Here is a 16,642-nt window from a genome sequence, read left to right as displayed (position 1 = left end):
AGGTTTACTAATGTCACTTTTAAATGGATTCATCACTAAACATTTAAAAAAAACTTCTCACTTCCAATTTCTAGTAGAGTAAATATCGATGGAAAGAATCCACATAAACAAAAGTTCCTTGGAGTACTTAACTAATTTCTAAGAGTGTGATGGGTTCCTGGGACCAAAGAAGTGTGAGAACTGCTGGTTTAGACAATATAAAAGAAGAAGAAGGGAGTAGACTTGCCTTTCTAGGTTTCAGTACTTATTGTGAAGCTAGAGTAGCCAAATTTAGCAGCAAAAATTAAAATGTCTAGTATTTACCAAGTTTTGCAGCAGAATATGAAGAAACGGGAATTCTCATGCTGCTGGTAGCACAGTAAGTTGTTCAAGCTCTCAGAGAGAGAGTTGGCAGTGTCGAAGATGTGTAATATCGTTGAACCTGGCAATTCCAATTCTAGGTATAAAATCCTAAGGAAATTTAAGCACATATGCACAGAGGGACAAGGAGAATATTAATTGCAGCATTGTTGCTAATAAGAAAAATCTGGAAACAACCTACATGTCCCTCCATGGGAATGGGAAGGGAACACAATAACCCCAGAGTAAAACTTGTCCCCTGGAAGGGAGGATGAAGAAATGGGGAGAGGAAAACAGGGGCGCTTTCTGTTGTATCTGCGTGTTTTGTTCATGAGGGAGGGAGCAGGACAGGGGGAGGACGGGAGGGTCTGTCAGAGGGCCAGACATCACAAACAACACAGGCTTGAATCTGGGCCATGCATTCCCAGGACTTAGTTGTATTTTTTCTTCTTCTGAATGTTTAAAATATTACATGATAAAAACAAAGTGAATGGGTCTGCAGATTTGAGATCAAACATATGCATTTACACTCCTGTTCTTTAAAATGCACACAATGGAACTGGTTGCCTATAAAGGGAATGTTAAAAATTTAAATCCAGGTACGAAGTGGTCTAAAGACACACCACAGTCTAGCTCTTCCTAACACCCTGAGAGTGTTAAAGGAAGTTTTATTTGTTGTGAGTTTTGTAACCAAGCTATTTTGAGAAATGCAGTCGAAGCACAGAGATCAGAATATTTCAGTCTTCTGGTGCTTCTTAGGAGATACCATATGTTGAAAGAGCTGTCGGCCAGAAAAACATCCGCTGCAAAAGCTTCTGGGGAGTCAGCTTGCATAATGGATCTCTAGAATGAACTTGGGGAATGGAGGTGACATCCAGAATGGGCAGAGGTTATCTTCCTGGTCTGTGCTCATCTCTATTCTTAACCCAGGTGAACCTAAAGATTATCAGCCGAAAGAATGGGTTGGAGGAATCAACCAAAGAGTTTTGGTCTTGGTTTATTTCTTAGGATAGCAGGGCACCAAGTAAGTGAGTTTTAGTTTCATGGATCACCATTCCCAGTGCCCCAGCCCTCAAATTTCTGGATAGCAGAGGTGCTCGTAGCTAAGCAGCCAGGCAGACAAAGTATAGACTACTCTCCTTTTAAAACTATGAATAGATGCTGGCTTTAATTATTGTTTCTAGACAGTTCCACAATATCCATTCAGCATATACTTTACGAAAGGCACTATGGTAGGCTCCTTGCTAGGGATGAGGAAGAGAGACAAGACTGAGTAAGACAGTCTCAACACTCAGCAGAAGATGCCCAGCACAGGTAAAGTTAGTTTTAGTTATCCAGCACTGCCAACTCCTTTTCCATAACGAGACACAGAAGACTCATTAGGGAAGTTCTTGGACTCTTGTCATGACATTATGAAGATCCCTCTTAGTTTTATAAATGTAAGTAGAATATACATCCATTGGTCTTTAAAAAATTGGCCTTAAGGATCAGAACCTTCTTGTGATTTGATGGAGATTGAGAAGGTAAGTAAATTTGCCATGGGGTCGAATAGGCTCCAGGGAAGAACAGGATCAAGCCCATGATTCTTTCTCTTTAGATGTTTGAAATTATTAGGAATTCTGATGTTTTAGGATAATATCCATCCAAGTTCTCTCACAGGAAAGGATCCTAAGGACCCCAAAGTGAACGAGAAAAAGACCTTGTCTTTGTGATCCTTGCTCTATGGAACATCTAGATCATCTGGGGGGAAGGGATTTAAGACAACTCCAGATCCAGCCCCCTTGTGAATGTGAGCTTATGAGTAAAAACCAAAATAACTGTACCCACGTGAACTGTGCTGGAATCGGGACGAGGGAGGGACAAACTTCAGATGCAACACTGTCACAGCAATGGGAACCACTGAAGCTGAACACCAAGGCCAACTTGTGGGCAAGTCACACAACCTGACATCTGTAAGCAGGAAAGGCCACTTAAGTGAGAACAAGTAAGCTTCTCAGACCTTGGACATTTGGGATAGTAGAGTTCTAAAAGTTTGATGCTGGGTTTCCTGCTAAGATGAACATGTGGAGTGGGCATGATCTATCGGAATATAGAAGAAGAATTGTCATATTTGTACCCCAAACTAGGGAAATGGGCCATACTGGTTACACATACATATCTCTAAAACATCTGCAAAACAAACCATTTTGAGGACATGGTACTGTAAGAGTCTGCAACTGGTGCTAAGGAAGCATTGTAGAAAGAGTCAGTCTTAAAAAAAAATCCATAGGAATCATTGTAACTGACAAGAATAAATATAGACAGTTCATAAGTGGTTATGTATTGTTCAATAATTTTATGTTATGCCCTGAAAATATTGTATGCAGAATTACATTGATTCTACCTCCAAAGAGTTGCTATGAGTAATTCTGTACAAAAGTTTTAGAAGCCAAATTTGTCACTAGTGTGAAATGTAGGCATTTTAGTTCAGACTGTAAAATTAAAATTTAAAAGATAATATTCAGATTCTACAGAGGAAATGTGTAGCCTTCAACACAGTATTCTCAAGTATGATACATACCAACCATGTCCAAAAAGGTTGTGCCAGATATTATGTACACTAAGATAATACAGTGGAAAACCTGTAGGTAATTGGATTGCCTTTTACCAGCTTGGAGTAACAGCCAGCGCCAGCAACAGAATTTGGGGAGCTCCGTGAAAAGTCAAAATGCAGGACTCATTGTTCAAAATACAAGGAAAAAGTGACTAAAGTATAGAGCCTTTTCTTCTCTTCTAGGGTCTCTCTTGACTTGTCATGGTGGTTTTCTTGGCGTTTTGTATTAATTTTCTATTGCTGCATAACTAATTGCTATAAACTTAGCAACTTAAAACAATACCTGTGTATTATCCCATGGTATTTGTGGGTTAGGACTCCAGGAATGTTGGGCACCTGGGTGGCTCAGTTGGTTAAGCGACTGCCTTCGGCTCAGGTCATGATCCTGGAGTCCCAGGATCGAGTCCCGCATCGGGCTCCCTGCTCGGCAGGGAGTCTGCTTCTCCCTCTGACCCTCCCCCCTCTCCTGCTCTCTCTCTCTCATTCTCTCTCTCAAATAAATAAATAAAATCTTTAAAAAAAAAAAGAAAGAAAGAAAAAAGAGGACTCCAGGAATGTTAAGCTGGGCCCTCTGTCCAGGGTTTCATAGGCTGCAATCTCAGTGTTGGGTGGGGCTGGGGTTCCCTCTCTCAAGCTCACACTGGTGTTGGCAGAACACATTTCTCTTCAGCTATAGAATTCATGGCACTTGAGGCCATGCAGGAGACAGAGCTTCTCACTTCTAAATTCTCTTGAAAGGGTTCACCTGATTAGGTATGGCTCACCTAGGATAATCTCCCTTTTTATTAACTTAAAATTAACTCATTAGGGGCTTTAATTACATCTGCCAAACCCTTTCACCTCCACCATATTCTATTAGAAGCAGATTACAGGTCCTGCCTACACACAACAGGAGGGATTATATAAGGGCATAGGTCACTGGGGACCATTTTAAAATTCTGCTATCACACCATGAAGTGTTTTTCTAAGTAAAGGAAAATTAAAAATTTAAATGATTCACATAAATCTTACTGTTCATCTTTATATTGTGCAATGTCAGTTTTAAATACTACTAGAAGAAAATTTACTTATATGTGCAATCATCAAAATTACACAATTGTTATCTTGTAATGTTTATATGTACATGGACAGTGGAAACGCTGCCCAAAACCAAACTAACTCAACTGTTTTATTCACTTCTTTGATACCTGCACATTCTACCAACACCCTCTGCCGTTGGCCTACTGATGAATAAGGAATAACTGAGAAGATAAGGAACTCGGGGTCGCTCTGTCTTTCTCTTTCTATGTCCTCATTTTCAATACAATTGGTTGGCTAACACAGGGAAATAACACAAGAAAGAAATGATATGAGGGGTTTCTTGGTCATTCATATTTCTTAGAACACCACCACCTTCTTTCTGTGTTTGAAGCAAGTTCTTGTTTGAACAGAAGAACAGGCCTCTCAAGGCTATCAGTACCTCCACCTACTCAGTGTAGATGTAACACCTGGACCTGGCACTGTTTTGAGTTTCACTGAACTCTCACGCACCGTGAGTCCATTGGAATTCTGTGTTCATGGGAATCATGAACACTGTATGAAGTAGGACAGCAGAGAATCATGAATTTCATAGTGCATATCTGTTCTACTCTAGCACATGTTCCACTGTTCCATCAGGCTTGAATTCTTATGTTTACAAAACACAAATTCAAAGATAAGATGATTTAGAACTTCAAGACAGTGATAACAGAACATTAAAGCAAGTGCAGGGCCCTTCTGAATGTGGGGCCTTGAGTACACGGAAATTGTGTTATAGTAGTTGCTTAAGGTTGTACAGGTTCATAGGACAGCTCTTCTGACCTATACTACTTCCAACGAGCCGTACCTGGTGCTGCCATCACAGCCGTCAAGGATCTCCCTTCTCTTCTATAACTTAATTGGGCTCCACCTCTCGTTCGAGGGCCCAACAGTAGGGCATAGGATGGAAGGTGGGGCTTCAATGGCAAAGTTCATGAAGGACAGGGAAGTATAGTATTGAAATGACACGCAGGTTAGAAGTTAAATTCAGGAGGCCAGTGGGTTCATGCTCTCCTGTAATTAGAAAGACTCATGTGCCAGCCGTCCAGTTTCTGGTAAGAGCAGAGGTACCCACGAGTCAGGATGACTGATATTACTGTGTCTCACCCTCAGATATCCTTTTCTTGAATGTATCTCCCACTTGGACCTGACCTGTACTAATACTACAAGGGAGTGAACATTCTTAAGAAAGTCATATTGGATGACATCACTACTGCTGCATTTTCACCATGATGGTTGATATCTGTGTCCTTTGTATGTCCAAAAAGTAGACTGTTTGACAACAACAGTTTGTGGTTTACAACAACAACAAAAATATGTATACTGTTGGTACAACCACTTTGTTAAACTGTTTGGAAGACTCTACTAATAAAGTTCATTATGGGAATACCTTAACGCCCAGCAATTCCATTGTTACCAACAGAAATGTGTAAATATAGTTAAAAATAAACACCTATGATAACAGCATGATTCCTAATACCAAAATACTAGAAATAACCCAAATATGCATTAACAGTAGCATATATAAATAAATTGTATTAGCACAATGAAAAACCAGAAAACAATGAGATATGATAAACTACAACTCTATACCATGATATGGGTGAATCACAAACATAAGGTTGAGCAAAAGAAACCAGACACAGGGACACCTGGGTGGCTCAGTCAGTTACGTGTCTGCCTTTGGCTCAGGTCATGATCCCAAGGTCCTGGGATCGAGTCCTGCATTGAGCTCCCTGCTCAGCGGGGAGCCTGCTTCTCCCTCCCCCTCTGCCTGCTGCTCCCCCTGCTTGTGCTCTCTCTCTCTCTCTCTGTCAAATAAATAAATAAAATCTTAAAAAAAAAAAAAAAGAAAAGAAGCCGGACACAGAAATGTGCACATGGTATGGCCCTATGGAACTAATCTAGGTGTTGGATTGTAGGATAGCATTTCCCTTTGTGATGGTTGGGTAAGGGGAGATAACAGCTGGAAGGGAGCCTGAGGAGGTTGACAGGGCTGTGGTGGTGTTTTATTTCTTGACCTGGATGCTGTTACACAAAAATGTTACTTAGAGAAATTCACAGAACCACACTGTTATATTTGTGCATTTACATGTATGAATACTATACTTCAGTATAATTTTGCATAAGACACATATACTACACAAAATTGTAAAGGGAGAGGGGGGGAGGAAGGAGAAGGAGAGGAAAAGGGGGAAAGGAAAGGAGGAAAAGCGAGAAAGAGACTAGAAACAAGCTAAAAATTTAAGAGATAACTGTATCAGTAGTAACAAGTAGTTACTAAAAAAATTAAAGTTTATATCAGCTTTCTGGCAGCTAATGTAAAATTTTGGGTGATATAAAATGTTAAGAAGACTTCCCCTAGTATTAAGACTCATTCTGAAGCTGTATGTTTAAGAACATGGAAAAGTAAGCAATTGAAATGTAGAGTGCTTCAGAACATGGACGAGACAATTTTGGCTTGAGGAAAAATGTAAAGGTTGGTGTTACCAATAAGCTGATGAGTCTGGAAAAAGTCAGCATATGATCAGATTTTGAGAAATAATGATAGCTAATATATCTTCTTAAGTATCATGGATTATGCTAATCATTAAGTACAATATTTCCTCATTTAATCCTTATAATCTTATAAGTATTATTGATTTCTTCATTGTACAGATGTGAAAATTGAGTCCTGGAGGGACCTACCTAAGGTTATAGAAGGTGAGCAGAAGAGCCAGGACTCTAACAGGTGTGCCTGCCCCTTGTCCTAAACATAAATGCCTTTCCGGTGACACAGAGGATGAATTCCCACATCTTTAAATTAACTAATTCTTTGGTTAGTGTTTTCAATATAAATGTTATAGAATGTCATCCAGACACACAATTTGGGTTTACTATGTTCCCAATTTGACACATGAAGTGGCATTTTCTAATGGAACAACCTTGTAGCAGTGGGTGAGAGACTAGCAAACTCTATTTTTTGGGCTCATGTTCCTTATCTATAATATGAAGGAGCTGAATTAAATGATCTGTAAAATCTCTTCTCGTTACAAATTCCTGTGAATTCAAGTTTTCTTTTCTGGCAATAACTGGCTAACACTTTCAACTGCTTTTTAATAGCACACCTGGATTCCTTGAGAGTATAATCATATTCTCAACATACAGATGAGTACCTCCTTGTTGATGCAGAAAAGCATAAAACTGGTTTAGTAAAAACAACTTAATTAGAAGATAAAAACAGAAGACACCAAAATAATAGGGAGGGCTGAAATACAGCACAGTTTTATAAAGTTCAAAATTAAACTTTTATCTATTTATAGGTTATTGCTATCCACTATGACTCTGGAAATGATATAACTAAGGAGTATTAACTTCCTAATATTTATACCAAGAACCTTTCAGTTTTTCTATGGAAATGAGAAAGGGTATGGATATGGAAAACCACCTCAGCTTCCTGTCTATATTAATGCTTAACTCATAGGATTCTTCTGAAGATGATATGAGATACTGGAAGTCCTTCATCAGCTGTAAAGTGCTATTCAAAGTCAGGAAGTATTAGCGTTAAATTAATGACAATGGAGACCGCATAACCAAAATACTTAAAAAAAAAATCTATTTTCCAGTGAAAAGCTAGACCATAATTTTAGTAAAATCCTACCTCTAACACTGGTTCTTAAGAGATTGACAGCATGAGCTCATGCTGTGATCAGTGAAATAGGAAGAGAGCCCCATGAAATCATATATTCAGAAAAGGAGCATTAGAACGGAAGGAAGTTCCATCTGAAAATAGAAGTTCTGTCCTCTTAAATACTTGGCTTCCTGCTATTACAGAGGATATCAGGGATAGGGAGCATTTTGCTAACAAGAAGCCAAGTTCATATTTTGGACTTTTCTTTTCAGAAGATTAGAAACATCTTTTCCCTCAGGTTAACAAATGTGGTCCCAAAGTACTTGGAAATATTCTTAAGAATTTTGGATATGTAAGCAATCATTTTTAGACAAAATCTTCTGACAATAGGTTCCTCCATAGCTAAAGCAATCCATTATTATTTATGTCATTCTGATTCCAGAATTCAGTCCCAATTCACTCTACAGGATTGACACCTAAATCACAAGTAATGAAATACAGTTTCTCCAGGCAGTTGTTGGGTGTAAGCTCTGAAATTGAACAGTTTCCCTTAATAAATCAAAAAGAGAAACTCTCTAAGGTTTTCAGGAGAGAATAGATAGCTAAAGGAGAAATCCTTGGGTAGAAAGGAAGGGTTGTCTAAGGGCCCCCATATCTTCTGTCTTTCAATAGGTAGACCCTGGGAGTATACTGCTCATCCATTAGGATTTCAGCTCAATTATGAGCACAACCCAATCCATTTCCTATTGCTCTTACAGCTCAACTAAAAGATCCTTCAAAAAGAACTATATTAAAACCAAGAAACCAAAAAAATAAAAGAACAAAACTGAAGAAAAACAAAAAAATAAAAGAACAAACCTGATAATATTCTAAGTGATCAAATTTACAAGTGTGGGTTTCTGATCTTACAGTCACCAACATCTATTGACTCATAGACCTGTTCCACTCCACATTCTTTCTTTACAATATATAACCTCAGCCGTTAACTTCTCCTACTATTACTCAGAAGCTTGTCTGATCTCCTATCCTGGTCTGTTCCTGAACAAACACAAATATTCTTTATTAAAACCTAAACCTTTTGATTCCTGTTGCCAAGGGTTCTCCTATTCAGTTACAGTATCTGATCCTAAAGCTGTCTCATCTCTTCCCAACTCATTCTCAAAGTTTCCGGTTCTTTTATTATGACAAATTATTCACAGCTCCTTCCCTACTCACTGCATCCTTACTTCCAAGGCATATAAAAGTGGAAAATATTTTTGTGCATCTACTATGGAAAGACTTAAAATATCCAGAAAGAAAATTAAAAAAAAATTTTTTTAAAGACGTTTCTAAAGCAACCTCCTGTAGTCCGGGTCACCTAGATTTGCTTTCTTACTGTTTTCAAAAAATCTGTCTTTACTTAGGCCCTGGCTCAGAGTTCCCTTTCTTAACGAATGGGAAGGAAGTTTTGCATACCCTTCTCCCACCATCCCCTTCTCTCACCACCCCCTAATACTCTGCACAAAGCTAGATGTCCCACTGCTTAATATTCTGAGAAGCGCTCCTTCTGCTTAGTTTTGTGGCTCTCCTGTCTTAAACAGTCTTCTTCCCTGGCCAGAAGTCTTTGTCCTGCTTTATCTCCATTACCCTCTTGGCCTTGTTATGCAATGGAAAATTTGTTTAAACCTTTTGGAAGGAAGAGTTGATTTCCTGAGATTTTAATGAAAAATATATGGCCCCCTAGGGCAGAAATACAGACAGCATGGTATATTCTCTGTAATTCTAAATTTACCCCCAACACTCATATGCACAATCACTGCCATATTTGCTAGATAAATTTGATTCAATCCTCAAACCAATCCTATAATGAAGAAATAATCTCCAAGAATTCATATAACATGACTGAGGATGCAAATTACCATTCATCCATCTCCAAAGGCCAGGATTACATCATTTTAATTTGCCACAAGGGTCAGTGGACTCCCCAGTAAAACTGAAAAAGACATTTTAAAAGTATTTTGGGGGTGCCTGGGTGGCTCAGATGGTTAAGCGTCTGCCTTCGGCTCAGGTCATGATCCCAGGGTCCTGGGATCGAGTCCCACATCAGGCTCCCTGCTCTGCAGGGAACCTGCTTCTCCCTCTGACCCTCTCCCCTCTCATGCTGTTTCTCTCTTGCTTGCTCTCTAAAAAATAAATAAAATCTTTAAAAAAATAATAATAATAAAAAATAAAAAACATTAAAAAAAAAAAGTATTTTGGTTTCAAAAGCAAAAATACTCATTTTTCTCTTTGGTCCCAACAACTTCTCTAGTACATAAACCTTTAGCTGGGCTCCAGCTTCTCACATCATCCTCAGTTCTGTTCCATCCCCAAATTGCCCACAACTTGCTTCTATTCCCAAGCCCTACTGACTGATCTTGAAGTGTATTTGAGGCTCTTTAGAAAATAAACACGATCTTCTCATTTCTCCAGCAGCTCCCTCACTGGACAATGCTGAAGAGTAGATTTCTAATCCATCTTTCATCAACTTAAACTCACCTGCTCTGTATCTTCCAGAAGTTCCTCAAATGGTCTTGTCCACCACCAGTATTTTCCATGTTTGCCAGGGCTACTATGGGTTCATTCTTATTTTTACAACTGTGATTTCATTGGGATTTTGGAAGCAAAGGACCATAACCTTCACTTAAGATACAATTTTGCAGCAAAGACTCTTACCTGAATTTTCTATTCTTTCTAGAATTAATACGATTATTAGTATAACAGAGAAGTATTTGAAAAATAAGGAAATAATTATATTGCTATGGCTTGGCACTCCAACCTAATGTTCATCCCGAAATCTGTCATTTCCTAGCATGACAGGAAAATTTCTGGAGAAAAATAGTAAAAATGCCTTGGTCCTTGACCAAGTAGGTTTTCCTTGCATTGTTTTAGGTTAAAAATGAGAAGGATCCAGCAAGTACTGGCTTATAAATTGTCATTCTGTACAACTCCTGATATCTTAATCCAAATTAAAACATAAGTAGCCTAAAGGATGGCTATATCTCTAGGCCCAAGTATGTCTACGATTAGACAAATGTAAATATTGTTTATCTTATATGTTGCTTCCTTTGTTATGAAATTCCTTTGCTTTGCCAACCACGTGTGGTAATTAGAAGTTTGTTTAATTTATGATGTTTAACTCTATGTTTACAGCAAATAAAAGTTTGGTTCCCAAATATAATTCCATAACGAATGCACTGCTTTTACAGGTGGAAAAATAAAAATTAACTGTGATGTGAAGGAGGGGCTCTCAACAGAAAGCCAGAAGCACAAGGCAGAAAGTTCAGCATCCTTGTTCTTTGTATCTGAAGATATCAACAGCATGCATATGACTGACGGAAAAACCAACATATTGTAAACATCTGCACAGCCCTCTTTGAATCTGCTTATGGTAATAGTTCAAAGGACTTGTCATCCTAAGCTGCTAGTATTAATACTACACAGAGGTAGGTCCTAACATTTCTATTGCTCACTGCTTCTTAGATCCTCTCCCATTCAGCTTTGCCCACAGCAGTTCAAATACCTACACTAATCAGAAAAGCTGGATTGCAGTAGCTTAGTTTACAAACAATTAAATGACAGGTCTCCCTGATTTAAGAGGCTGAAATACTATTTCATGTTTCAATGATTTTAAGCAATTCAGGGGATAAAGAATGTTTCAGGAGTAGTATCTATTACGATATTCTTAACTAAGCTTTTAGATTGTAGAATTAAAACATGGAAGTAGAATTTGAAGATAGGTTGCAAATAGGAAGTACTAAATGCACGAAAAGAAGTATTTTGCACTAGAATTAAACTATAAAAACTCATACCACAATTCTAGAAATAAATATTGATGGACTAACTCAGAGAATCTTTTTTTTTTTATGAATTTTTTTTTTTTTTTTAAGATTTTATTTATTTATTCATGAGAGACAGAGAGAAAGAGAGGCAGAGGGAGAAGCAGGCTCCCTAGGAGCAGGGAGCCCGATGCGGGACTCGATCCCAGAATGCTGGGAGCATGACCTGAGCCGAAGGCAGACGCCCAACCATCTGAGCCACCCAGGCGCCCTAACTCAGAGAATCTTATTCAGCTACTCAAGTTTTCTAATTTAAAGTACATTAATGCTTTAGTCTTTGTTGTACCTCAGACATACTGAATTAATCATTTTTCTCATCTATTCCCATCATAGGCAATGACTTACTCCAAATAAAAGTTGATTTTTAAGTAGTTATTTCTTTAATGATTTTGACATTATTGCTTATATTTTTGTCTCTTCCATAGTAATGAAAAATTGCTAACAATTTACATACCAAGTTGATATCTAGCTACAGTACCTAGCATTGAAATACTTTTTCTAGAATGATATAGTAGATGCTTTATATTAACTGAAAAATTAAGATCATAGCCATTAGCCATTAAAAAGCATTTCATATTTCAAAACTTTTACTGGTATAATTTCCATGCCTCCCAGAAATTATTTTAGTACTTTATAATACTCAAAATGTTATGACTATATATCGGTGCTCATTTGTGAAATACTCTATTGTTTCTATTGCTTAGGTCTTTATTATTATGCTTGGCATTTGAAGCTCCCTACAATCTGGGACTTTTCTTACTCAACAAATTTCCTTTCTACCACTCTGTAGCATGAATCTACCATTCGAATCACGATATTTTCACAGTCCCATGAATACATTACGCTCATTCCCATATTTCTTTTATTCGTATTGTTTCTCAAAATATAACATCCTCATCTCTTACCACCTTTCTACATTTTATCTGTTATTATCATTCAAAAGATAATACTTACATAGTTATTTAATTACTTATAAAGCAAGGAAAATTAGGGCCTCACTTCATACATCCAAAAATATCAGATATATTAAAAAGCGTAAAAATTAAAATAAAACACATAAAAAAACTACATGTAAACATTTGAACACAGAATAAGGTCTAAGTACAAAACCAATGGGAAGAAATTATAAAGAAATGATCACTAGACTTCCTAAAAACAAACTTTCATACTTTAAAAATAACTATGGAACAACCTGAAATGACAACAATAAATTGAATTTCTATATAAGAAACTGGAAGACACCTTTCTTAGCTTCCTTCCCTAAATATTTGTTGAACACCTGCAGGCTGTTTATACACAGCAAAACAAAAATATTGTAGTCAAATAACCATGTTTCCAATAAGGATTTTCTGCTGCTTATTCTCAGGATTTTTGCTTGTTTACTTAATTCTATTCCCTCCCATCAGGTTATTTTAAATGCATGGCCTTCATTAATTTGTTCAACACATGCTATCATCACACCCCAACCACATACTAGACTGTGCTAGATACTAAGAACATACTACACTGGTGGGCAAAACCGATATGGTCCCTTCCATCACAAAACTGAAGCCTAACAGAAGATACACATTAATCAAGTCATCACACAAACTGCATTAAAAAAAAAAAAAAAAGTACAGAGCACAATGACAACATATAAAAAAGGACTTCATCTGTTGGGGATATGGGATGTGTATGTATCTAAGATTTCCCTAAAGAATTCATGTCTATATAAAACAGTAAGCTCTACATACAGGGGCTATATCTTAAATATTTTTGTACCTTTCTGCATCTCACAGAGTAAGTTCTTCTATATTTGTTAAATGACTTATTCCCATTAAAATCTGAGGTCATCCTTATTAACTAGCCTTCTTTTTGTAATGGTGTAAAGCCTGAAGCCAGCTTTAGGATGACTGATACTTTCAGATAGATACTTTGAGATAGTTTAGAAAGATACTTTTATTCTTATAAGATTAAACAACTTAAATCTTACCTAGATTATCAGGTGATTTCATGATTAATATTGTTCAATTTAATAAATACTATCTAGACATCAAAATAACATATTTCTTAAAAAGAATTACTCATGTAATTTATATACTAAAGTATTATATACTAAAATATTAAAAACTGTTTCACTAACAGTACACATAGGTTATACAAAGATGAAATTTTTTTTAAAAGCACATATTTTCACACTGTATATCCTGGAAGTTTATTTATCACTAATTCGCAAATATCTTTGCATTGTTTGGAAATACTTAGTGAAGCAACTTCATCATCTTCGTCAAAGCGATCTGGTGTAGTGCTATCCAGGACATTAAGTTCTAGTTCTGACAAATTAGATGGCAGATAAGAACTCACTTGAGATGTCCGAGGTGACTGGCTTTTTTCTGAAGACTTGCAACCAGTTCTTGTTTTAAGTTTAATAGAGATGTCTTGACCCCTCTTTATAACTTTAGAATTACACATACTGTTTCGATCTCTCTGGTTTTCTTTTTCCTCAATCCAGTGTGATGAAGATAAATCACTGCTAGAGATACTAGACGTTTCCTCCAAACTTTTATCTTGAATCTTTGAAATAAGAGATCTTTTATATGAGTGTACTGGTGATCCAGCTGAAAAAGGTGGGCTAAGAATAGAACTCTTTTCACTGCTGTTTTTTCTTATGGACAGTACTGTTTCACTAGACTTACTTGTGTATTGGTTATGTTTTGGATTTTCTGCCCCTGGACTGCTATCATGAGCTTGTAAAATTCTGCTAGTGTCCTCAGTGGTATAGAAATCTTCAGAAGAGCAAAGGCTGGTGAAGTCATCAGAATACTTTAATTCTGAGATGCTTTCAGAGCAACTATTTTTACTTGGTTTATTTTCACTGATATCATCAATAAGAGTGTCATCATCGGTGGTTTTGACCTGTTTATCCTCTATTTCTTTATCTACTACAATTCTGTTAACAACTGCAACCTGTTGGAAAACACATGAACTTTGGACTTTCATTTCCATTTTTCCTTCCAAAATACTTGCATGAGTAAAACCTTCAGGGACAATGGAATTTGCAGGACTCACAATTTCTTCCAATAAACCATTATTGGCTCTATGTTCACCACAATCTACAGCTTTTTCAGTTGCACATTTCAGTTTAGTTTCTTTAGTTGTGCTATGGTCATCAAAAACTCCACTGATTTGCTTTGAGGTATCACTGTTTTCAGCAAAAGATGCATCTAATCCCAAACACTTATCTTTGGGCAGTTGGTGTGGCTTCTGATGTTGTTCTGCAAAGCTTAATACTTTAACTTTGGATGGTGGAGTTCTGAGTTTTGCACCTAACATCTGTGCTTGCATTTTTCTATACTGCTCTCTTTTTTCATGTACTACCAACATATCAGGATTTGTCTGCTTTAAACGTAGTTTAAGTGTATTTGTTAAACCGTAAAGCAACTTCCCCCTTGCAACTCTGTGGGGGGGGTTACCACTGTTCTTTTCAAAATATTTACCTTTTTTGAGATTTTCAGCTTGGTTCTTTTTATACTGAAGATTTGCTGACTTTTCATTTCCCCCCATAGAAAGCCGATCCTTAGATTCAGATTTACATGTGCATTCTGGTGACTTCTTATCCTCAGTTCTATATAACCAGGCTAAGTGAGGATGTATTTGAGTAGGGCTTGCCACAGGTTGGTTGTATAACACGGACAACTCAACCAACAAAGCATTTAACAAAGGCAGCTGCCTTACTGTATTAATTCTATTTTGTTCAGTTTGAGCATGATCTGTAGTTTGATCACTTGCTCCTATATCCTGAACATGCGGAGCATTTATGAGCACTGGAGGATTCTCATGTAACCCAGAATTAGTAGGTTTCAGAGAATCAGTATGTGTTGGGGCAGTTGCATGATTTTCCTCTAGAAAAAGAGCATCCAATTCCTCAGGTACATTTATTTGAGGCTTAATGGTGATTGTACCCTGTACAGGAGACATCTTTTCTTGGGTCAAATGAGTGTAATACAGAGGAGGGGGGCAAAAAGTGTTGGTTTCAATGTCTAACTCTGTGACTTCCTGATCTGGGGGGCTAACGCTCCTCACACCACTAGAATTTGAACAAATAGACTTGGTTTTGCCATGCTTCACAGAAACCGTGTTACCAGAGTTGTTCTTACTGTGGGAAGCTCCTTCCTCCAAATCCTTCTGTACCTTTGGGATTTTTAAACCCACGAGAAACCTATCAGCATCTCTCGCTCTTGGCTCTGAGTTTGGTTGCTGTTTTTCCTGCAGGGTTTGGGAACTGACCTCTACACGCTCCACCCCACCTCCTGTGGAAGTAACTGGCCTCTCAAGATGGCCCAGCAAGCTGCTTCCCAAATCGGTCAAGCGGTAGCCCAGAGCAATGTACCCAATCCGATCCCCAGCTTGGTTATGCAGAGGGAAATTTCCTCGATGACCCTGGGAGCAGCCGGAGGCGGCCTGTCCCAGGACCTTGTGGGCGGCGGCGGCCAGCGAGATGCTACAGGCACCCAGGAGCTGTGGGGCGGGAGTCGGACGCCCAGGGGGCAGCTGCAGTAGCAGGGTGTGAAGCGGGGTCCGAAGGAGCAGGCGGTGCAGGGTGGCGGGGTGCAGGCGGAAGAGACAGGACTTGCCGCGACCGAAGCTGACCAGGCCGGGCCGGGGCTCCGGGGCTGGGGCGCCGGGGCCTTCAGGAGGGTAAACCAGCAGCGTGGGGAAGTCCAGCAGGCGGAAGGCCACGGCGGGGCACAAGTCGCGCGATGGCCGTGGCGGCGATGCCTCCTCCTCTTCGGCCTCCTCCTGCTCCTCCTCCACCGCGACCACGGGCGGCGGCGGCAGCAGCCCGGCTTCAAGACGCACCCAGTCTACGAGCAGCTCCAGCGAGAAGAGCCGCTCGGACAAGGGGGCCGCCATTGCTGTTGCCCCTGGAGACGCCACCGCTGTCTCGGGGAACGGGAAGACGCAGCTTGGTTCTCGCGAGAGCCAGGGAGACCACGGCGCCTGTGCCTGCTCTCTCGCGAGACTTAAGCCCCCCGCCTCCCCCCGCCCCCCGCAGGTCTAGGCCGCCGCTGCTCTGGGAATTCTCGCTGTTCGATGTGTTCTGATTTCCAGGCTTATGTTAACACAATTACTTGTAATACCGAGGCATGATAATATGATGCAAGAAATCAGACTTGTTGTTGTTGTTGTTGTTGTTTTGGCCACGTT

General features: G+C 38.9%; 1 protein-coding gene across 1 annotated transcript; it reads right to left on the bottom strand.

Annotated features, from left to right (window-relative positions):
- Window positions 1–11,812: 11,812 nt before the first annotated feature.
- Window positions 11,813–16,619, bottom strand: MAP10 (microtubule associated protein 10). Its single transcript, XM_035008468.1, has one exon. The coding sequence runs from the start codon at window positions 16,346–16,348 to the stop codon at window positions 13,628–13,630; it is 2,721 nt and encodes a 906-aa protein (XP_034864359.1). The 5' UTR covers window positions 16,349–16,619; the 3' UTR covers window positions 11,813–13,627.
- Window positions 16,620–16,642: the final 23 nt, after the last annotated feature.

Source organism: Mirounga leonina, unplaced genomic scaffold (genome assembly GCF_011800145.1).
Source record: "Mirounga leonina isolate KUSES-001 unplaced genomic scaffold, KU_Mleo_1.0 Mir_152, whole genome shotgun sequence".
NCBI lineage: Eukaryota > Metazoa > Chordata > Mammalia > Carnivora > Phocidae > Mirounga > Mirounga leonina.
This window is presented reverse-complemented; position numbering and strand designations above follow the sequence as displayed.

What these genes read in the sequence shown, in the direction of transcription:
- MAP10 (XM_035008468.1), bottom strand. Translation starts at nt 16,348, where the DNA reads ATGGCGGCCCCCTTGTCCGAGCGGCTCTTCTCGCTGGAGCTGCTCGTA.